General features: G+C 40.6%; 1 protein-coding gene across 3 annotated transcripts in view; it reads right to left on the bottom strand.

Moving 5' to 3' along the window:
- EXOC4 (exocyst complex component 4) overlaps positions 1 to 24,320 on the bottom strand; it is a 791,044-nt gene that overhangs the window by 39,309 nt on the left and 727,415 nt on the right. For all 3 annotated transcript variants that reach the window (XM_025292062.3, XM_044947183.2, XM_044947184.2), the window contains 2 exons: positions 22,311 to 22,489; positions 18,874 to 19,033 (listed from right to left, as the gene is read on the bottom strand). In XM_025292062.3, the coding sequence (XP_025147847.3) occupies positions 18,874 to 19,033; positions 22,311 to 22,489 (339 nt within the window). The remainder of the gene's footprint in view (positions 1 to 18,873; positions 19,034 to 22,310; positions 22,490 to 24,320) is intronic.

Below are 24,320 nucleotides of genomic sequence, written 5' to 3'. Positions count from 1 at the left end.
AGAGACCACTATTGCTGCTGCTAAACACAGAACCCCACATCTTGCTCTGCTGCAGGCAGAAATGGATGTTGACCGTGTCATGGCCACTGCCACTGACTCAGGTGAGACAGCTACCACCAATGCTGATGCCACATCACAAGACTCCCCATCACCCCTGCACTCGTCCTGGGCTCCCTGATTAGTTTTGAGTAGGTGCATCCGATTGGCCCAGCTGAGGCTGGGTCATCACAGAGTGAGCAAGCCTGGCCTTTGTGTTTTTATAATGGAAAATGGGCCCTGCCTCCCTCCAAGGCCACACTGTGGGGAATTCCCTAAACACAGGAAGAGACGTAGAAGCTAGGTGGACAAAAAAAATGACACGTGTCTCTCATGTATCACTAATGTTTTTTCCTTTAAAAGTGACTGGGTTTTCTACTGATACAACAAAAAGACATAGCCTCTTGCTTCCCTTCCTTTCTGAATATATTAAATTCATTTGAAAAAATCAAAGTAGCTTCTTGAAAGCTATTTTAGACAACTTCATCAGTCACTGTATTACCACCACGCGCAGGTGTTTTCCTGATACTTGGAGAACTGAGGAGTACACTTGGCAGTGAGTCCTCTCTCCCTGGGCTCTCCGGTCCAGCCCTCCTCCCTGACCTGGACACCCTCCAATGCTGCTGTTGCTGGGCCAGGTCTCTTGGATGTCCCACCCCCATCCTGGACTTGTTGGGCTCAACAATGACGAGTGAGCATTCCTAGACAGGACCTTGGTGCTATGCTAAAATCCACTCTCATCACCTTTTTGATTTTCTTTTGTTTATCCCCACAGGCCTACAAAACAATCTCTCCTTTCATTTTCCCTGAAGGAAGATAAAAAAAAATATTACCCCTCCTTTAAAAGCCCTTTCAACTAGGAACACCCTATCATCATTGTTTTAATAGAGTCTATAAAATCATTGAGGCCATGGTCTATCTTCTTGAAATACTAACACATTACACTGTCATGAGCTGTATAGCACAGTAGCTAAAATGCAGCCAGACCTGGCTTTGAATCATGGTTCCGTCATCTATCAGCTGTGTAGACCCTGGGTTAATTAATCTTTCAGAGACTCAATTTTCCCATTTGTAGAACGAAAATGCTAATAGACAGGCACACTAAGTTATCATAAGGATTAAATAAGATAATGTGTGTAAGTCACGTAAGCAGGGTGCCTTACACAAAGTACTCAATACAATAGGTGTTATTAGTAATACGAATAAAAATAATAAAAAATATTTATTTTAAGCAATTTGCTGTTACTATATGTGGAAAAAGGAAATGCTGTGACAGAATTACAGAGCTATAAAAACTTCAGGATATGGCATCAAAAGAAAATCAGGGGTTACAGTTAATCAGATATTCTGGCCTATACTGAGATATCATATTGAGTCATCAATTTTTTAAGACAGAATACAGGAAAATACATGTAATGCTAAAACTATGCTGAATGCAGTAGTCTTCTTTGATGGCAGACAGGATCTTCCATTCTCAGGGGCAAACATCATGAACCCCAATTATCATTGCAATGAAAAAACACAGAAGTACCAGTCTGTATGATTTTTTTTGTGCAGTATTATTAGTAACCAATTCTTGCTGCTCTTCTATTTGGTTCTAAATATAAACACTATTTCAAAGGAAGAGATTCAGGAAAAAGAAAAACAAACTCATTGTTCTAAGAAAAGGACAGTCTGATGGAGATTTAAGAAAAGCTTTGAAGTTAGGATTTATAATGGCTCACTCATCAGGAAAGGACAAGACAGATTAGACGGAATAGAAAAACTTAGTATTAATATGAACTGAGTTAAAAAGAACTGTTAACATGTATAATGTATTGTTCATGTCTGTAGGGGTGAGCCAGCCTTCATGCCAACAGCAGGATACCCGTGTGTGATGGTTGTCACGCCAGCCGGTATCTAGTCCTGCCTACTGTATCTGTCTGGGTGAGGATCCCTTCTAAGACAGTTGCCAAAAGGAAATTTCTCTCTCATTTTCCAGGTGAGCTAACAAAGGGGTGGATATTATCCAAGCAGATCTGCACAGGTGCTGTCAGAAGAAAAGGACCTCAGGAAAGCAACTGAAGGTTTATACTGAAAAAACTGCATTTTTCTCCCGTAATTTAAAAAAACGAAAAAGAGTTATTAGAATCTCTCTGGCTTCGGGGCCCATAATTTAAACATATGCCATTGGTGAGGAGCTTCAAAATGCCTGAGAGCAGGTTCTTTCCCTCCGCACAACAAAAAGTAAATATTTAAGGCTCATTAGAGGAACTGGCAAATAGCTGATAGCCAATAGCTACAAAATTTAACGAAGGCAATCCCCTGGCAGACATGTGCTTCCCCTGTTCAAATGTTAGTTACGTGTCATTATCACTTCAGAACTTTCATCCCTGGAGAACCAGGAAACCAAAAAAGGGAGAAAGAAAGCAAAATTTCTGAAAACCGAAAAGTAAAAATTCTTCAGTGCTATATAATTAAAGTTAACAACAGAAACCAACCTACCACCACATACATGGCGCTGAGAGAAGTCGAAACTTCAAATGACTGATTTATCACAGCAAGTAATTACTTAATGTTTTTCACAAACATTTGAAACCTATTATTACTCTCACAGCGGCGCACATCAACAGAAGACTGTCACCTAAGGGAGAAGTGGGGAAACTGGGCTGTAATTAATTTCCGGTCAAATATATTATGAAGCCTTTAATGTTGTCAATAAAATGCTCGAGCTGCTAAAAATCACCAACCTCTCCCTCCTTCCTCTGTCCCTGGTACCCCAAAATGTTTAATCAGCATCTTTGTGAAACAGATTGCCAAAAGGAGCAAGAGACACGGTATTAACGCCGGCTGCAAAGCAAAGACCATTGATCCACTCCTTTCCTTGACCCAGGTATCAAGAGAGAGATGTCAATCAAGAACAGGCTTCTCCGACCCCCACTTGTTTTTTTCCCTCATTTGACTCCATCTCTAATCGACAAAAAACGGAAGGTGTACAATTCTTTGGAGAAATTTAAACATGTAGATGCCAGGCAATGGAAATCATTATAGCAGCAACCGAAGCCTATATCCTTAAAGGTTAGAACACAAAGATTAAGAGTACCTCCAGGAAAAAGTGAAATAGCTGATCTGAATAAAACCTTTCCATCAATTGGAAAACCACAGCGAAGCAAAGGAGATGAAGAGCTATAGCTGATGTGACATTTATATTTTTGAGTACCTACATGTTTATTTTTTGAATTACTGTTCAGAGCCTTATGAGACCTTTATAGGTCATGCAAAAAACAGTAGCCAGCTTCTCTATCTGTCTAACTCCCCAGTACATGGGGTGAGCAATGCTACAACCATGATCTCGATGTGTAAGGAACATGGCCTACACTACTTCTTTCTCCATTCATTCATCCATTCATCCAGTCATACACACATGCATTAATTTGTTCATCCTATCAACAAACACTGAAATGCCTGTTACATGCTGTGTATCTCAGAAATCTTTACAGTGTCTTTGTGGAATTAGACTGAAGTTCACTTCCCTCCCTTTAAAAGCCTTTCCTGGGATGGTCTCTTTTGAGAGCTAGGGGTTGGGGTGGAGCTCTAGACCCCTGAATCCCATCTCTGGCTGCACAAGTCTAATCTACAAGATACCCTTGAGTTGATTTTCTAGCCAAATACTCATTTTATAGATGAGGAAACTTCAGCCAAGAGAGCTCAAGTGATGGGCCCAAGTTTATGCAAAAATCATGGGTTGAATTTGTTTACAGCCTCCCACTAGATAACAAAACACTACTTTGTTCACCCCCAAACTTCCAAGAACACAGCTTGACTCTTCCTCAAAACAATAATGGTGACTCCATAAGGGGTTTTAAATGATGAAAAGTGTTTTCAGATAATTTTTACTTTCATTGCCTGCAGCAGGAGAAAAAAAGGGTAAAGGGGAAGAAAGGAGAATAAGAGGGTAAAAGAAAAATGGCCTGGATATTGTAGAGTCTCAAAGAACATGAGGTTCGAGTCCAAGTACTACCTGCATCAGGATCCCTGGGCACCTGTTAAACAAACTGCAGATGCCTGGGCCCACCCTCAACCGTCTAAATCAGAAGTTTTATGGATGGAGTTAGAGAATTCCACCAAGAGCAAGTTCCCTGGGAAATTCTTACACCCTCTGGCTTTTGAGGACCACTTGGCACCATGTTTTTAAAGCAAAGGTGTTTGTACTTGGGATTAATCATAGAGTTTACTGGAAATATGAATTGTGTAGTGGTTCTAGTTTGCACAATGACTCCAAGAGCATGGTCTTGGGCATCCAGTGCTGTTGCTCCTGGACAGTTGTTTGGAAAGTGGGCAGGTGAGCAGCAAGCAGCACCGAGTACCTACTGGCTGAGCAAAACCAGTGCCAACACGTTGGTGAAAGAGAATCTGCAGTCTCCAGTGATACTGCTCATTAAAGCTAACTACAGCTGCCAAGACCAGAGCTCGATGGAGACGCACAACCAGAAAAAATTAAGGAACGGAAAAGAGAAGCGCCTCATTGAAAAATAAAATCATATTTTAATTAAACAAAGCAAAACAGAAACCTAGGATTTACCAAATGACAGTCCTGGTTCCACATGGTTAAGGACATTCAGAGACTCTGGGGTTGGACTGACCTAAGTTTGAATCCTGAAGCTCATTATTGTGTAAACTGGGAATTTACTTAGCCTCCTCAAGCTTCAGCTTTTTATTTGCAAGTAGAAAATGAGGCGATAATAGCTACATATAGAGTTTCAGGAAGGATTCAGTGAACCAGTGTAGGTAAAACATTTCCTAAGGTTCATGTCATTCATTGAGTATAATTATATAATAGTAACAGTGACTACTCTTTCATTAAAATGGGAATATATCATCATCATCACTGGGAGAAAGTAAATAATTAAGCCTCTAGGTGATCTACACTACAGTTACTTGACTGCTAGATGCTGTCTTTGCTTTAGTAAAAGTAGTCTGCAGCCACAGGTCTATTAGGCACATGTTTATTTTTTGGTAACCTATCTATAATTAGCTATGGATGCTCTCTGAAACATGCAAGGAAATTCATATTCATCAAGCATGCTTGGAAACTCACATTACATTCATGAACACTTTAGGTTGCTATTACAGAGAAGAAAAGGAAAACAAAAGACAAATGTCAGAAACCGAAAGAAAGCAAAACGCAATCATGGTAACTAGTCACAAGAACTTTATAATGAAGTGGGGAGGAAGAGCATGTTAGTAAGAATTAGAGCAATAAAGTATTACACAATAGGTACAGATGAAGATGGTTGGATGGCATCACCGACTCAATGGATATGAGTTTGAGCAAACTCCGGGAGATTGATGTTTGGGTGAAGTTCAGGTGAAGGACAGGGAAGCCTGGTGTTCTGTAGTCCATGGGGTCACAAAGAGTAGGACACTTGGAGAAGTCACACTTTGTGACTGAACAACAACAACAAATGAGAAACCATATGGATATAAGGCATTATTTAATAATTACAGAGGGTAGAAGATTGAGGTGGAGAGGAAAGAGATGATAAGGTGAGAAATGGATGTGGACCTGACTGTTAGGGGGAGGTTGAGAGAGCAAAATGGTCTGGCTGGGTGCTGACCACTGAGCTCATTGCAGCCACTTGGCCTCCCTTCAGCACTATTCTCGTAGACTGACAAATGGTGTTAGGCAAAGCAGGGGGTGGGAATGGAGAGAAGGGCTTTCTGTATAAAATGGAACAAGAGAGGGAATGCAGAAGGAAATCTGGCCTCCATATGATTTGTAAGGGGTTGGTAGCTCTGTTTACACCACGATAGCCAATTGTGCCTGTTTCTTCCTTTTAAGCATCAAAATTAAACCCTCTATCTTTATTTATAAGGCAAGAAAGGCGTCAGCTTCCAGTCTCAAGTTTTTCAGTAAGGATTCTATTAGAGTGATCATTAGAATGATCTTTCCCCTGCTTTAGTCATAGAATAAGCGTAATGTCTTTCTAGAACAATAAAATCCTTTCCTGGCAGAAAAATGGCCTCACTGGGTGAATTAATTTAATTTCCGCACTATGGCGACTACAGAGGCCATGCAGGGGATATAAACAGCACAACTTGATGAGAGATTTTGGACAAGTCACTTCTGATTTCTGTTCCATAGGATCTTTATTGGATATAATAACACCTGCCATCTGTGCTAATCTCTCAATCATCCAATCCTAGTACATGTGCAACAAAGGGAAGACGACGACTTATGGCTGCCAATACTCTCGGGGAACCCTAAATTATACATTGACATTATATATGTACAAGGTATGGTGACGTTAATTGAGCATAATCAAAAGAAATCTTACTTAATCAAAGCTCACACACTGGATAGGTTTATAAGGAATCAAACACCAATACTGACAGGTATTATTTTTTGAGAGCCTTCTGAGTACTCATTGTTCTGCTGTGCTCTCGGAGGATATGAAGACCAGTAGGCATACTCACCTAATTAATAAAGCAATTAATTACCAATTAGTTGGTACAATGTATGGAACCTACTGTGAGTGCAGTAAACACAGAAAAAGGAGATCAGTAGAAAGTGGAATCGTTAGAAACAGGTATGGTCAGGAACAAAGTCAAATACAAGTTTAATCAGGGGGAATGTAATGATATTTAAATCTACTTGTAATAATATTTACAAAAACTGCCTCAGAGATCATGCCACACAAAGTTTTGTTTTGTCACTAAATTTTAATAACTGGTGTATTTCCTTCTTCCAGGGAGCAAAAGCCATGTAGCCTCTTGTATTTCCCCAATGACTTGGGTACCTAGGAAAGTCAGGTTAGCTTTGCATCACTAGGAAACTCAGGAGATGTAACAGAATTTTTAGTAGCATCATCACTGAAAGAATTTTGATAGCAGACTAATTTCTCCTGCAAAATTAATCACAAATTCACATGGTTAATAATCTTGAGCCACAGTCCTGGAATATATGACAGGTAAAGGCTGGAAAAAGGATGCATTACCCCAGAATCAGAAAGGCAGATAAGACTAATAGCACAATAAAGTTGGGGAAGAATGTGAAAATAATGGGAAAATACATATATATATTTTAGGAATAGAGCTGCTCTTTAAGCAAGGCAGTCTAAGGAAATTTCACGTGATAGGCGAGGACACTTCATTATTTTCACCTCTGAAGCCTACCACTGAGGCAGCCCCGCTCCTGACTCATCAGAGTGACAGGGAGTTAAGAGACCACAGGCCTGTCTGGATGTCCGTGGGTGTTTCCAGTAGATGGCAGCATGTCATTGCTAATCCCTACCTATCAAACAGCTCCCTGGTCACTTCAGATAGGAAAACCCATAATAACCTTTTCTGCAGAAATCCAGAGTAATGTCCCTGGGACAATAGGTCTGTAGGAATCACGTCTACCAAAGCAGCTCCCTTGGAAGGAATTCAATATTCTCAGCTACGCCAGAGGTCATCACTGGCCTTAGAGAAAGTACAAGGTCAAGGATAAAGCAGGAGTCCAAGCTGATATGCTTAGGCCGGCTTTGTCACTTGCTCTGCTGCCTTGAGGAAAGCATTTTAACAGTCTACCTCAAAGAGGAGCTGGGAGAAATTAAAATGAGAAGATGTGTTCATTGATTGGGAGGAAAGATGCTGGATCATTTTGCAGGAGAGTACCATGTCAGTGCAGGTAGCAATTTCATGCTGTGCTCTTTTCTGGCTCTTGTACTGTGGGGTCATTCCTTCCCTGTCCTCTTCTGGGGTCCCTCTTCCTTCTCATGCCCTTTACATGCTGGTGTTCTCTGTCTCCTCTCTCTCTCTCTCTTTTTTTTTTTTATTTTAGGTGTGCCATGCAGCTTGTGGGATATTAGTTCCCTGACCAGGGACCAAACCCATGACCCCTGCGGTGGAAACGCGGAGGGGTTCCACTAGTCTAACCACTGGACTGCCAGAGAAGTCTTGTCCTCTAATGGTCTTAAATAACAACCTCGAGCTGATGATTCCCCAAACTGTTCAAACCAGGCCCCTCCCCTCCTCCACTCTTCTCCAAGTTTCTAGCTTACACACCCAGTTGCACATGAGCCATCCCCACTGGAGATCTCACACACATCTTACACTTGTCACATCCACTGATGATCTTCCTTCTGCCAAGCCTACTCCTCCCTCTTCCTATAGGCTTATCTGATTTAACAGTGTGGGTACCCACGTAGACATCCACATCAGAGAGTGGAGGGTCAAACCTGACCCATTTTTCTTTATCCTCAACATTCAATCACTCTTTACATCCTGCACATTTCAGCTCATTTATACATCTCAAATCTGTCCTCTCCATCTCCACCAGGACTGACCCAGTTCAGGCTCTACACATCTCTCTCTCTACAATTACCTTCCAATTGGTCTGCAAGGCCTCTAGGGTTATTGCCCTCAAGGCCATTTTCTATAGAGTTGCTGAAATAATCTTCTTAGAAAACAAATCTGACCATCTCACTTTTCTGCTTAAAGCTCTTTAGGCCACAACAAGGTTAAAGTTATCACGCCACAAATATTTACTGAATGCCTACTGAAGACTGGTGCGAGTCCCTTGGACTGCAAGGAGATCAAACCACTTGATCCTAAAGGAAATCAACCCTGAATACTCATGGGAGGGAATGACGCTAAAACTCTGATACTTCAGGCACCTGATGTGAAGAGCATACTTATTGGAAAAGATCCTGATGCTGGGAGATACTGAAGGCAAAAGAAGGCAGCAGAGGATGACATGGTTAGATAGCATCACAGGCTCAATGGACGTGAGTCTGAGCAAGCTTCTGGAGACAGTGGAGGACAGAGGAGCCTGCGTGCTGCTGTCCATGGGGTTGCAAAGAGTTAAGACACAATTTAGTGGCTGAACAACAACAACACTGCATCCCAGGTATTGTTCTTAGCCCTGGAGATACAGAAATGAACAAGAGTTCTTGCCTTCTAGAGTTCATAGACAAGGAACAAAGAAACAAGTATATATTAAATACGTCAGATGGTGATATGTGCTAAAAAATAAATCAGGGTAAGGAATACAGGGAGTGCTGAGAGGAGAAGCAGGCATGTCTTAAAACTGTAGAGAAAAGGCCTCTGATGAGGCGGGGCTTATGTTGAGCCAGCTCTGGTCTCTCCTCAGGTTACATTTCACCACTGCCTGCCTTGAGCATCTGCTCCAGTCACCCTGAACTGCCCTTTCTGTTCCAAACGGCTCTCTCCCTATCCTGGATAGTTTCAGTTAAGATTAGTATTGAGATTTTCCCTGGTGATCCAGTGGCTGACTTCATGCTCCCAATGTAGGGGACCCAGGTTCGATCCCTGGTCAGGGAACTAGAACCCACATGCTGTAACTCAGTTAGCATGGCACAGCTATGGCCCAGCATAGCCAAACAAACAAATATTTTAAAAACAGATTAGTATTAAGTATTATCTCCTCCAAAATTCTGTCTTGATCTCTCTCAGATGGGTTAGGGAAACTCAAAAAGAGTTAGATATTTCCTTTACAAAGCTCCCCATTAATGTGAATACAAAACTTAAGCTACTTATTTCCTATAACATTTAGGACTTTAAAATCTTTAAAGTTCAATCTTTTAAAAAATTGAAGTATAACTGCCATATAACACTGTGTCAGTTTTTCTTTTCTAAAAAAAAAAAAAACACACAAAAAAACCAACAAAAAACCCCAGCTTTATTGAGAGTATGTCATACAATTCATTCATTAAAAGTGCACAGATAAATGTCTTTTAATATATTTGTAAGGCTGTACAACTGTCAACACAATCTATCTTAGAACCACCCCAAAAGGAGACCTTGTACCCATGTCCCATTTCCTTCCAACCCACTAGCTCTAAGTAACCACTATGCATTCAACCTCTATAACATTAGAAGCATTAGTTTTTTTGAGCATTTCATATCAATGGAGTTAACATATGATCTTTTGTGACTAGCTCCTTTCACTTAAAGTTTCCAAGGATTATCCATATTGTATCATATATTAGTACTTTGGTATTTATGGCTGAATAAATCTATTGTAGATATGGATTGATCATATTTTATTTATTAGTTGATGGTTACCTCGGCAGTTTCCACTTTTCGGCTTTTATGAATAATGCTGCTCTGAACATTTATGTACACATTTCTGTGGAGATATAAATTTTCATTTCTCTTAGGTATATACCTAGGAGTGGAATTTCTGGATTATATGGATGCCAAGTGACGTGGGTTCGATCCCTGGGTCAGGAAGATCCCCTGGAGGAGGAAAAGGTAACCCACTCCAGTATTCTTTTTTTTTTTTTAAGTTTTATTTATTTGGCTGCACCAGGTCTCAGTTGCATCATGTAGGATCCAGTTCTCTGACCAGGAATGGAACCCCAGCCGTCTGCATTAAGAGTACAGGGTCTTAGCCACTGGACTACTGGGAAGCCCCTCACTCCAGTATTCTTGCCTGGAAAATTCCATGAACAGAGGAGCCTGGTGGGCTACAGTCCATCGGGTCCCAAAGAGATGGACACGACTGAACACACCCATGCGTGCGCGTGCACACACACATACACACACACAGTAACTCTATGGCTAACTTTTTGAGGAACTTACGAATTGTTTTCCAAAGCAGTTGCACCGTTTTATATTCCTATCACCAATGTATTGATATGAATGTTCTAGTTTCTCCACATTCTCTCCAACACTTGCTATTGTCTGTCTTTTTGATTACAGTAATCCAACACTTGCTTTTGTCTTTTTGATTATAGTAATCCTAGTAGCTGTGATGTAGTATCTTATTGTGATTTTGGTTTGCATTTCCCTAGTAACAAATAGTGTGGAGCATCTTTTCATATGTATCCTGGCCATCTATATGTCTTGTTAGACAAATGTTTATTAAATTTTTTGCCCATTTTTTTTTATTAATAGATTTTACTTTTTCCCAATAGTTTTAGACTAATAGAAAAATTGGGAAGATAGAACAGAGATTTCCTGTATAACTTATACCCAAATTCCCTATTATTAACATCTTACATTAGTATGATACATGTAGCACAACTGATGAACCTATATTGATAAATTATTAACCGAAGTCCATAGTTTATTCCCATTTCCTTAGTTTTTACCTAATGTCCTTTCTCTGTTTCAGAATCCTACCCAGGATACCACATTACATGTACTTATCATGTCTTCTTAGGTAACTCTTGGCTATCACAGCTTCTTAGATTTTCCTTGGTTTTAACAAACTTGACAGTTTTGAGGAGAACTGGATGGGTATTTTGCAGGATCTTCATGTATTGGAATTTATTTGATACTTTTTATTATATGGGTCATGATTTATGCATATTGATGCTGACCTTGATCACCTGGCTGAAATACTATTTGTCAGACTTTTCCACTAGAAAGTGACTCCCCCACATTCCACATGTACTCTTTGGAGGGAAGTCATTATGTGCAGCCAGCCTTAAAAAGTGGGCCTCTACCTGTAGATTAGCTCCATAATCTATCTGGAATGCTTCTGCACAGATTTTTCTCTTCCTCCTTGTTTATTACTGTATTCAACCATTTATATCAGTATGGACTTACGGACGTTTACTTGATAGCTTGGGTTGATATTCAGTAGTACTTTGTTTATTCTGTTGCTCCAATGGTCCCCTCTTTGCCATTGGGGCACAGTAACTCTATGGCTAACTTTTTGAGGAACTTATGAATTGTTTTCCAAAGCGGTTGTGCCACTTTATATTCCTTTACAAAGGAATATAGTGCCCACGTTCCAAACAACTGTCCAGGAGCAACGGCACTGGATGCCCAAGACCACGCTCTTGGAATCACAGCGCAAAGTAGAACCACTACACGATTCATATTTCCAGTAAACTCTATGATTAGTCCCAAGTACATACGCTTTATTCCTTATTGCAAAGTGTCCGACTCTTTGCAACCCTATAGACTATAGTCTACCAGGCTCCTCTGTCCATGGGATTTTCCAGGCAAGAATACTGGAGTGGGGTGCCATTTCCTTATCCAGGGGATCTTCAGAAAGTATTAATACTACAGGCTCATCTTGTCTATTTCTTGTTCCAGTCCTACAATCAGTCACTTTCTGCAGGAGCCCTGCTTCCTTTTATTGAACAACAGTACTTAGAACCAGACTGGGGTACTGGGTATGCACATTGCTACTGGGATAGCTTTACCTAGTCTTTAATTAGCTTATTTGCTTTTGTATTATTGAGTTGTAAGAGTTCCATATATATTCTGGATATAAATCTCTATGAGATATGTGATATCCAAATATTTTCTCCCATTCTATTGGTGGTCTTTTCACTTTCTTGATTCAACCTGTTATTGAGTCAAACAAATATGATGTACTGTACTTCTCCATATAAACCTATGTCCTAAGAAGGCAGTTCAGGCAAGATATTTTTCCTCTTTTGTTCCAGGTACCAAATGGTTTACTCTCTATCATTGAAGATTTTTCTGTTGTCTTCTGTGGAGTAAATGTTCCCACTCCATAGTATGGGTACTATATATAGGAGATATAGGACTTGGTTAAGTCAACATGTACAGAACAGCTTCAAAGCTAACTTGGAGCTTCTGGAAGAGGAACTGGGGCTAAAGAGGGGTGGGGCACCTAGGAGCATTAGTTGCTCAGTTGTGTCTGACTCTTTGTGACCCCATGGACTGTAGCCCTCCAGACTCTTCTGTCCTTGGGAATTCTCCAGGCAAGAATACTGGAGTGGATTGCCATGCCCTCCTCCAGAGGATCTTCCCAACCCAAGGATTGAACCCAGGTCTCCCATATGGCAGGTGGATTCTTTATTATCTGAGCCACCAGGGAAGTCACCATTGGTTAGTCTCTCTCTAAGAGTGATCACAACTTTGCTTCATCATGGGAAATGGATGAGTACCTATGCTGGGAAGAGCAGGGCTTTCTTTCTAACTATTCAACGAGAAAAAAAGAGGCTGCCAATTTGGTCTTTTATATATCACACTAGAATCACACTAATTGCATTTCTGTTTGCCCCGAATGCTTCAGACCCTACTACGGAATTGAGGAGTGAGCTGCTGCTACTGCTACTGCTAAGTCACTTCAGTCGTGTCCGACTCTGTGTGACCCCATAGACGGCAGCCCACCAGGCTCCCCTGTCCCTGGGATTCTCCAGGCAAGAACACTGGAGTGGGTTGCCATTTCCTTCTCCAATGCATGAAAGGGAAAAGTGAAAGTGAAGTCGCTCAGTCGTGTCCGACTCTTAGTGACCCCATGGACTGCAGCCTACCAGGCTCCTCCATCCATGGGATTTTCCAGGCAAGAGTACTGGAGTGGGGTGCCATTGCCTTCTCCATGAGGAGTGAGCAGCCTTCCCTAAATATGTTCCAAGTTTGTTGCTATACTAGGTAAGTTGTAGGGCAGATAAAGGAATGCAAACCAAAGCATTTCAGATATCTGATCAAGTCTACTAGGGGCTGATTCTCTATCCTGAGCTCATTTAACCTACTGGCAGCATTGAACACAGATGAAGACACTCTCCTCTTCAAACATTTTCTTCACTTCTAGGACACAAACCTCTCCTGGTTATTTTCCTACTTCATTGGCTGCTCCTTTTCAGGTTCCTTTGCTGGTTCTTTCCCAGTATTCCAACATGTAAGCAGTGGAGGACCCAAGGACCAATGCTTGGTCAGCCTTTCTTTCTGCTCTACTCATTCTCATTGCAGTCTCACTTCTCACCCTGTCTCATGGCTTTAACATGACTTTTATAAGCTAATGAACCCCAAACTCCCATTTCCAGTGTATATCACTTTCCTGAAAAAGCAGAGACATCACTTTGCCAACAAAGGTCCATATAGTCAAAGCCATGGTTTTCCCAGTAGTCATGTATAGATGTGAGACTGGACCATAAACAAGCCTGAGCGCTGAATAATTGATGCTTTAAAACTGTGGTGCTAGAGAAGACTCTTGAGAGTCCCCTGGACAGCAAGGAGAGCAAACTAGTTAATCCTAAAGGAAATCAGTCCTGAATATTCAGTGGAAGGACTGATGCTGAAGCTGAAGCTCCAATACTTGGGCCTGCTGCAAAGAGCTGATTCACTGGAAAACACCATGATGCTGGGAAAGACTGAGGGCAGGAGGAGAAGGGGGAGACAGAGGATGAGATGGTTGGATGGCATCATCAAGTCAATGGACATGAGTTTGAGTAAACTCCAGGAGTAGTGAAGGATGGGGAAGCCTGGCGTGCTGCAGTCCATGGGGTCACAAAGAGTCAGACACGACTGAGAGACTGAACAGCCACCTCTTTCCTGAACTTTAGATTTGTACATCCAGGTCTCTCTTCTTTACCTCTATTTAGACATCCAATCAGCATCTCAAACTTCATATTTCTAAATCCAAACTCTTGATAGCCTCTTTGTATTTGCCTGCCCCCTCAACTCAACTTGCCTTTCCCGTCGTCTGGCTCATTTTCATTTCAATAAATGAAAACACCATCCTTTGAATGGCTCAGAACAAAAATCTTGGGGTCATTTGTTCACTTCCAATCCCTTAACAAATCCTGTTATCTCTATATTTAAAATATATCCTAATCTGTCCATTTCTCATCCTCTCCACTGCTACGATTGTGGTCTGAATCACCACTATTTTTCACCCAGATTATTGCAATAGTTTTCTAACAGATCCTTCTGTTTCTGCCCTTGTCTGTAATTTCCCCTCCTCAGGAAAAACAGAAAATCATCTATTTTCCACATAGCAGCCAAAGTGACTCTTTTATAACATGAGTCAGATCATGGCATTCTTCTGTTCCAATTCTTCTAATAGCTTCCAACCTCAAAGTAAAGGCCAATGTTATTACTGGTCTTCACGATCTCAGCTTCTTTGATTAAATCTCTGACCCATCTCTTATTCTTTCCTTGTTTATTTACTTCAGCCCTACTGGCCTTTCTTCTGTTCTTTAAATGCTAAATACATGCCCCTTTCTAGTTCTCTGCTCCTAGTGCTCCCTTCCTCAGAAGCTCCTCTATATATTTACATGAACTACTCTTCTTTAGATCTTTCCTCAAATGTTACCATCTCATTAAGAACTTCCCTGAACACTCAAAATCACAAATTACCTTCATTATATCTGAATACACTCTATTCTTCTTAACATCGAATTTTTCACCATAGCACGTATCATCATCTGGCGTACTTTGTATCTTACTTATTTATTAGTTGGTCTCTCTTGCCCATAATAATGTAAATTCCACAAGGGTAGGACCTAGAGAGGATGCACACTCAATAAACATTTGTTGAACAAATGAGTAAAAGGATTCCTTTTACTTCCTTATGTGATGGGACCTCACCACGTCCTGAACCTTAGCTTTCATTTCCTTATCTGTGCCAGATTAAATAGTGAGAGAGATATCAGTCTAAAGAGAACCAAAAAGACCACAGAATCAAGGAGAGATAATAGAGGTAACAGGAGAGATAAAGGAGAAAAGAGGCAACTGTAATGAGAGAGACCAATACAAAAGGGAAATGTGGGAAGAGATGGAAGTACTAGGAGGAAAATTCTGGGATTTTTTTCCCCCAACAATGGCTTCACTTGAACTATAAAGGCTGCCAGATTCATTACCCTGGGGATGGAAGTACTCATTCAGACTTCTCCCGTTACTCCTGGCTAGTGGGTTGCTTCAAAGCACGTGACAGTTCAGGGTAAGATGTTCTTTGATGAAGGCAATTAAAGGGCACACTCAGAGTGGCCTTCCGCTTTCTAGCTAGTCTGTAGTGATTTTCCAGGACAAAGCCTCTTTTTGAGCCTGAAAGTCAACGGTTGGGTCAAAAACATAGCAGAGATCATTACCATAGGGGACAGGGTCTCTCAGCAGTTCTGGTCACATTATGGGTTATCTTGAGCCTTTGCTCACCCAAGATTTATTCCTATTAGAGATTAGTTGGACCAAAGGTGTGTATGAAGAAAGAGACAACAATACCATGAGTAGAAGAGTTAACATAAATGGAATGAGTCCAGATCTCTCATTTCTTTATTTTGGAAGACTGTTCTATTTTCCACTGGTCAGGAAGGCTGTGCAAGTGAAAAGCTACAAGAGCCTTGCAACTTCTTGTTAAGTAAATTTTCTGACACATGGCAACTAGTGATTAATTACTACGTTAGAAGATAACATTCCTATAGAGGTTTGCTGGAAGTACAGATGTTGTCTATGCTTGATTAGACATTGCTTAAGGAATGCTGAGACACACTGTTGCAGTCTATTATTTCTGGCTATTTTGGTATCACTCTTATGTTTATTTTACATCACTTCACATTCAGTAGAATTGATGGAGCCCATTTCACAAAACCTGTCCCTACCAAAATCAAGAACAGGGAGAAAAAAAAAAAACCAACAAGGCTATAAAGTGTACTTAGTATATGTGTATGTAGGAGAGCAAGAGAAAATGAAGGAGAAAGAGCCTATGAATAGTTAGGGATGCAGTATTCCTTCTTGTAACACTTTCTAGAAAGAAAGAATTGCAAAGGAGATGCTCTGTTTCTCAACAGCCTGTAAGAAAATGATCTCACGTCAGCTGGTTAAAATGTTCGGGATGTTAAAGATAAACTAGACTTTGCCATTATCCAAGCTCCTTACCACAAAAAGAAGCCTTGATTTGATACCTAGTCTTTCATCCAGTATACAAAGTGAGCACTTATCTGGTTCACACACTGAGGAAACAGAAAATCTCGACTTCCTGGAGCTTGCAAGTCTAGTAAAGATGTGTCTTTCTGAACTGTGATCAGGACAGAATCATCTAATGCTATGTACTTAAGCTAGCCTATCTCCTCTCAAAATCCATGAACAGTAATGAGAGCAGTATCTCTCCTAAGTGGTCATCTTTTAGCTTATAGCCACTTCCTTGGATATCACCCCCAAATCCAACCGTGACAGGCATGGCTTTGCTGAAGAAATGCTTTGCTGGTAAATGGCCCATCAATGTCAACCTCAACACTGCCCAGTCATCATTTCATTATTCAGATGCTAGGGTTTTCAGTATGTGTGCAGGCCCCATAGTGTCTGTCAAAAGCTGTGTTAATTTACTTACTTCAGCAAAAAAAAAAAAAAAAAAAAAAAAAAATCATTTAAAAAAGGATGATTGAATTTAGGAATTATATTCCTCAGAGAATTAGTAATGCTTCTCTGTATCCCTCAGGCCTCTGTGTTCTTAACTTCCCATTTTCAATGTTATTATGAATAGACTAATTCAATAATGAGATCATTCCCCATAAGGGAGGCCAAATAAATGCAGCATTCAGTCACACCTGCTTTCCCTAATCTGAGCAAGGAACGCGTTCCACCGAATTTAGCCTAACATAGGGAATTTAATGAACACACACACTCAAACAGAAAGAAAACGACAGAGAAGGAGGACAGAAAAGCAGAACAACAGGGTAGCAATGGAACAAACGAGTGACAACTTGGAGAAGAAAGGTGAAAGTGAAGATGTATGGCTATATGATTTCAAGACGAAGATCCTAGCATGGATGTCTTAATGACTGCCAAAGTAATACAGCATTTCATCATCCCCAGAAATTTCTCAAGAATTATTTCGAATTTTATTAAACTTCTTCAGGAATCAAAAAGTCAAGTGAAAAGACACAGAAAGACTAAATAATAGGCAGGAGCATGCCGGACTATTAAAAACAGAAAACTTCCCAGCAATAAAGGGGTTCATGGAAAAATTCATCCAGGTATAATCAGCAATAAAACACCAACACCATAATCGTCATCCATCCTCTTCAAAACTTCTAAAGTTCTCATTAAAGCCCCAAAGATCCACTGACTTAAGAAAGGTATGAGTAGCGTTGAGACCACATAAAGAGAGAAGAAGATTAACTCTCGCATTTGAAAACGAGTATTACAAGCAAACCCTAAAAACTGAGATCAGCAAACCCTGAAAAGAGAAAGTCCAAACACTATTTAAAAAAAATAACCTTCAGTTACATGAAGGAATAGCATGGAGAGTGATGAGTAACCATTTTCTCCCCACTGAAAGGAAGAAGTGGGGATGGATTTCAACTGGGAAAGACAGAAGAGATGAAGAAATAGATTCATGTAAAAATACATTCAATACATGTTATTTATAATGAGAGAAAATGTAAAAAATCCCAATGTCTACAAATCTGCAAATATTAATAATCAGATAAATAAATTATGATTTACTTACCCCATGAAACATTTGTTCAGGCATTAAAAAGAGTATTTTCAAGGGGCATTAATGGATATGGAAAAAACCATGTTTTCAAAAGTTACTAATGATATAGGAAAACACAAATTAAATGAACAAAAAACCCATTAAGAATTTTGTAAAGAGAAATGATACACATGCCCACGAATGAGACTCACCTGTACACACAGCACATTCATAAAAACCAGGAGAAAGTATATCAAATATTGCATTTTTAGATTAAAAGTTTATGAGTAATGTTTATATTCTTTGTATTTTATGTTACATATTTTATGCAATGAGCACACATTACTTTTACAATTAGAAAACAAAGTTACTGAAGTTCTGTAGTAAAAGACCTTAGGTTAGACAATAGGAAAAATAACCTGTTTCACAGTCATTAAACATTCAATAGAATTTTATAGACTTACTTCCCTATTACCAAAGGACATCTGTTAGTTCCATTTTTTTTCCTTTTCTAATATTGAGGTATAATTGACATATTAGTTTCAGATGTACAGTGTAATAATTCAATATATGGATATATTGTGAAAAGATCATTGCAATAAGTTTAATTAACATCAATCATTTTTTCATTTTTTAAACTAGCTTTTTAATGATTAAGAATCCATTTTTATTAATGATTTGGTAGAATGCTTTGGAACACGAACTGAGTCCAATCTACCCTCTCTTACCTCGCGAAGTCCAGGTCTGCCTCCCGTGACATGGTGATGTTGGTCAAATTCTGCTGCAGGACAAAAATGTTCCTACACATTTTCTTGATGCCAGACTCACTGATGCGCCGGAAGTACTGGGCCCCATTAATAAGGATGCAGGAGATCAGGTGTCCCAGGCCTGAGGGATCAGCACAGGGTGATGGGGAGGGAGGAGACAGATTAACGCCTTCTTGAAGAAATGGACACACAGGATTCCTCTCTCTAGTCCTCAGAAAATGTAAGTGACCAAAGAAAACTTAGCTCTGATGGTTGGACCACCTGATCTTACAGTGATTTTGGAGTAGTTAGATACTGCCCAAGGAGTTACAAGTGGGGAGGCTTCATGCTGGTAAAAAACCGGGTACATCCACAGTTTCTGCACTGCCATATACAGCTAAAGCCACAGGCCAAGGCTTAAGAGTATATGCTGCTGCTGCTAAGTCGCTTCAGTCGTGTCCGACTCTGTGCGACCCCATAGACGGCAGCCCACCAGGCTCCCCTGTCCCTGGGATTCTCCAGGCAAGAACACTGGAGTGGGTTGCCATTTCCTTCTCCAATGCATGAAAGTGAAAAAATAAAGTGAAGTCGCTAAGTTGTGTCTGACTCCTAGCGACCCCATGGACTGCAGCCCACCAGGCTCCTCCATCCATAGGATTTTCCAGGCAAGAGTACTGGAGTGGGGTGCCATTGCCTTCTCCGGGAAAGTATATGCTAGATTGTTTTAAATTACTGCGTAAAACTTCTGTTTTCCTGTTGAGCTATTTTAAAGCAGAGAACACCATATATAAATACTATCATCTGTTTAGCCTCCTTTTCCTCCTACAAAACAGGTAGGGGTTGTACTTTTGTCTCAGAAGTTGATTGGGAACCTATGTAAATAAAAATAAAAAATAAAAATAAAAAGAAATTGGACTCTTGGCATTAATGTTAAGATACCTCAACACTGACAATGGGGTATATTTCTAAAGGAGTAATGGGAGAGAACGTAATTCAAAACAAAGTGGAAGGAAAAGCAGATCACACATCAACTGCTGAGTTCCCACAGGACTCCTGTGTAGTTTTCAGGGGTCTTGTTGAGTGAGTTGTTCTCATTGCCAAAGGACTGTCTTAAGGTCTGTGAAATTTGACAAATTGCTGGTTAGGATGTCAGCAAACTAAGAGATCCCATTTCAGGTTATCTTAGGTAATGAAGTTGAGGAATGTTGGTTCAGAACAACCCAAGGAACATGTGGGTTACCATTTTTAGAAGTTAGATTTTAATTCTAAATGCTTGGAACTAAGTAAACCTCTCTTCCTCCTTCTCTTATTCTTACAAAGTTGGACTCAGGCAAGATATTTTCTCAGAAATCTCAAGTTAGTCTGACTAGTCGAGAATAGTCTACTATTTTTGTCTCAGGGTGCAACTTCAGGTTCAAAGGCTCCTTCTGTCTTCAAAACAAGTTTTCCCTTGATTAGGATACATGTAGGAAAAGGACAGGAGAAGGCAACATCTCTTGCTTCAGCTGCTGCTGCTGCTGCTGCTAAGTCGCTTCAGTCGTGCCCGACTCTTAGGGACTCCATGGACTGCAGCCTACCAGGCTCCTCCATCCATAGGATTTTCCAGGCAAGAGTTCTGGAGTGGGGTGCCATTGCCTTCTCCATTGCTTCAGTTACACTCACCCAATGTGGCTTCAAGATGACAAATTAGCTACTCTTATAAGGTGAAGTATAAAGCTTTTCACTCAAAGGGACAGAAACACACACATGGATTTTACATTTAAAGCTAGACAATTTATGTGAAAAATCTCTGTTGGTTCTTTTGCTATGATGCCCTTGAGCCCATAACTTCAGGCAGAATTTTGCTCTGCAGTGGTTTAATGTGGTCTGCCCTAAGCATAGGCTATGAGGTGATGCACTGGTTATAGAGAATAAAAAATAGATTACAGAAATAAATGTATATAATAATTAAGCATGATAAATTATAATAATAAACCAGTTAAAAGTTGGTCTGCTTTGTATTATCACTATACACCAGGAATTTTAAACAGTATCTGTGATTAAATATACCCCTTAAAAAAATAATAAAATATTTCTCCTTGCCACACCAAGAAGACTGAGACCACTGTCACCTCCTCCACTTGGGAAATTCAATAATATGCCCTTGAATTTAGAAAGTGATATGACAGGGGATAGCTAGCTTTTTAAGTAGGAAATTTCCAATTTATGATTTTTTTTTTTTAGTTAAAATCTCTTCTGTGTCAGAGGATTATACCTCTATTGTTTCCCAGAAGGATTAGATGTCAAGAAATATATGGTCCAAATGAGAGGAAAACTCTGGGATGTGAATGGTGACATGTGGGACTTGGAAGAGCCAGTGTCAAAAGCCAGATGGGAATTCTGTGCGGTCAGGAGAGTGATTCTTAGATGGGTCCTAGACTGTTAAGACAGACAGTATGACTGCAGTCCCCAGGACACAGAGCCATGGGGCTGACGGACCTTTTTTTATCACTTATACATTCTGGCTAAAGTCTTTCCGGAACATTCCCTCTCAGAACACTTCTTCATCACTATGACATAATTTAATGAGAAAATAGGATTTTTTTTGGGGGGGGGTTCTGCACACGGTCATGCATTGACACTTTCTTTCCATCTTCAGGCTGCCACCATCCTTTGCAGTAAGTACCTTCTTGTTTTAAGTTACACTGGCTGAATTCTGTGAGACACCATAGATGCTTTTGGCCCCAGGGTCTATGTACAAACCAACCGAAACAAGAAAAAAGGGGGTATGATTGGAAGTCTTAAAAAAAGGGTCCTTTGGAGGAATCCATCACGCAAATGATTTGGCTGGCCGCTCACTTTTTTGAATGTTGAAGGCAAACACCTTTGGGTAGTACTGCTGTCCACACCCTTCCTTGCTTCCTTGACTCTGAAGGCATTTATGGATGCAGACTTCTCAGATGAGAACTGCTGTTCATCAGTGGTTTCTGTTTTCTCTTCAGACAAGAATTCATTCTCTGAAAGAAAACATCCCCTTCCAGTGATAATTTTAGCCAATGAGGGGATCTCTCAGGGTTCTCTTCTTCTTGCGTGTGTTTCTTTTTCCTTTATGAGCTCCTCTTGAGTTAATTTGTGGTCCACTCCACACATTTACCCAGCTCTCATGAGTGGTGTGTCAAGGAGGCAGCCGGGCTGCCATCTGCCTCATCTTGGATTAAATCTCCTCGTCAAGAAAGAGCAGATGGCAGCCATACTGTTGCCTACCTAGCCATACACAGAGAGGCTAGGTATTGCTGCTTTAATCCAAAAAGCAAAAAACAAACAAAAAAAAATCAAAAACTTTTTTCTACAAGTTTTGAGCTTTAGTAATAGAGAAAAAATCAGGACAACCTTCACCCTTCTTTCCTCCCGAACTCTCAGGGACAGGGGCAGGGTCTGACCTTCAAATATGTACTGGAACTTGTGCTGCTGGAGGCTGGCACTCATGGCTTCTTCAATGGCGCTGATATCTTTGTTGAGCTTCACCACCAGCGGGTCATAATCCATACTTTCCACATTCGCGACAATGGCGTAGTTCCCCTCCTTCGCAAGAGGGATGAGATAGTGGAAACAGTGGACCCTGGAAGAGAGAGAGATGGGGAAAGAAGTTGGTCATGATTCTTCCTGATGAAAACAACCCTCTTCTTGTGACAGAGCACCCAAATATTTAAGACAGCAGTGGCCCTTTAAACTTTTATGTATCCCTCCCCTCTCTTCACCAGAAAGCTATCTTAGTTATTGTATAGAAAAACTGAGTGATCTTGAGCAAGTCAGCTTCTGTGATCCTTTCTTGTTTAATCCACACATTGGGGGTGATGAATAGATAAACTAAAAAATCTTTCCCGTGACAAGATTGCTTGCACAGAGTGAAAAGTATTATCTCTTTCAAGGGATACTGTTGCAGTGAAAATGAGAGGCAGAGGTCACAGATCTCTGAAACTTTGGTTTCCATTGTCATTTGCTAGCTGTGTGACTTTAGGCAAGTTACTTCTTAATCTCTCCACACCTCAGTTATCTTATCTGTGAAATGGGGATGATAACAACACATACCTCATAGGGTGCTCTGAGGAACTACTACACAGAAAGGCACAGGGTGTAGCACTATTATCATGTTTATTATTTATGTTTATTTATTATTACTTAAGCAAAACGCTTACTGAACATGTGTGAATTTGTTAGAAGGTGTGAAAATATAAGACACAGTTTGTGCCATTTAAGATGCCATGGCTTAATGGGGACGACCAAGAAAAAACAACCAAAAGAGGATTTTTCACTCAGAAGCATGTGTACCCAGGGTGTCATGGGAGTGTGCAGAGGGTATTAGGAAAGGTTCAGGACAGGAGGCGATACTTGTCTTAGAAGACACATATGAGTGAGCTGGAGGAAACAGCACATTCCTATGTTGAAATCAGTCAGTCTGAACATGCGCAACTCTTAGGTTCTTTTTGGTAGGTATCATTAACTGTCAAGGAAGTCTGAGATGGGGAAGGATTGGCTACTCCATAGCCTTTCTATTAAGCTGCAATGAAAGCACATTTCAGGCCAGATTGTTCTACCACAGTTCAGTTCAGTTCAGTCGCTCAGTTGTGTCCGACTCTTTGCGACCCCATGAATCGCAGCACACCAGGCCTCCCTGTCCATCACCAACTCCTGGAGTTCACCCAAACTCATGTGCATCGAGTCGGTGATGCCATCCAGCCATCTCATCCTCTGTCGTCCCCTTCTCCTCCTGCCCCCAGTACCTCTCAGCATCAGGGTCTTTTCCAATGAGTCAACTTTTCACATGAGGTGGCCAAAGTATTGGAGTTTCAGCCTCAGCATCATTCCTTCCAATGAACACCCAGGACTGGCCACCCACACATACAGGTATTTACTAAAAACAAATATACAACCACCCCACCCCTCCCCCATCCACTAGCAGGTATAGATCAAACAGGTTTGTTCTGTAAGTTTAGTGATTGTTTTCCGTGCTCCATCTGATCTTGACAGGAAAGGTTTACTGGAAGTAGACAGGATGATAATCCAGAGTAGGGACTCTGTTATGCTTAGAGCTGGCATCAGGTAATGAGAATATGCCTCAACAAACGGCCACAGCCTTGAACATCATCCCTAATATTGCAACCACAGGCTTAATCATCATCTTGGTGACAGACAATTTACAAACAGTAAATTCACCTTTCTAGTGTACAGTTTTATGAGTTTTGACAAATGCAACCAGTTGTATAAGCATCACCATAATCAAATTATAGAACAATTCTGTCACTTCCAGAACTCCATTGTGCCACCCTGAAGTCAACCTCTACTTATACCCCAAGGCTCTTGCAACTACAAATCTATTTTCTGTCCCCACAGCTGTGTCTCTTCTAGAAAGCCATATATATGCAAGTATATAGCATGCAGCCTTTGGGGTT

This window comes from Bubalus bubalis, chromosome 8 (genome assembly GCF_019923935.1).
Source record: "Bubalus bubalis isolate 160015118507 breed Murrah chromosome 8, NDDB_SH_1, whole genome shotgun sequence".
Classification (NCBI taxonomy): domain Eukaryota; kingdom Metazoa; phylum Chordata; class Mammalia; order Artiodactyla; family Bovidae; genus Bubalus; species Bubalus bubalis.
The sequence above is the reverse complement of the archived record's forward strand: the minus strand, read 5'-3'. Positions and strand labels throughout refer to the sequence as shown.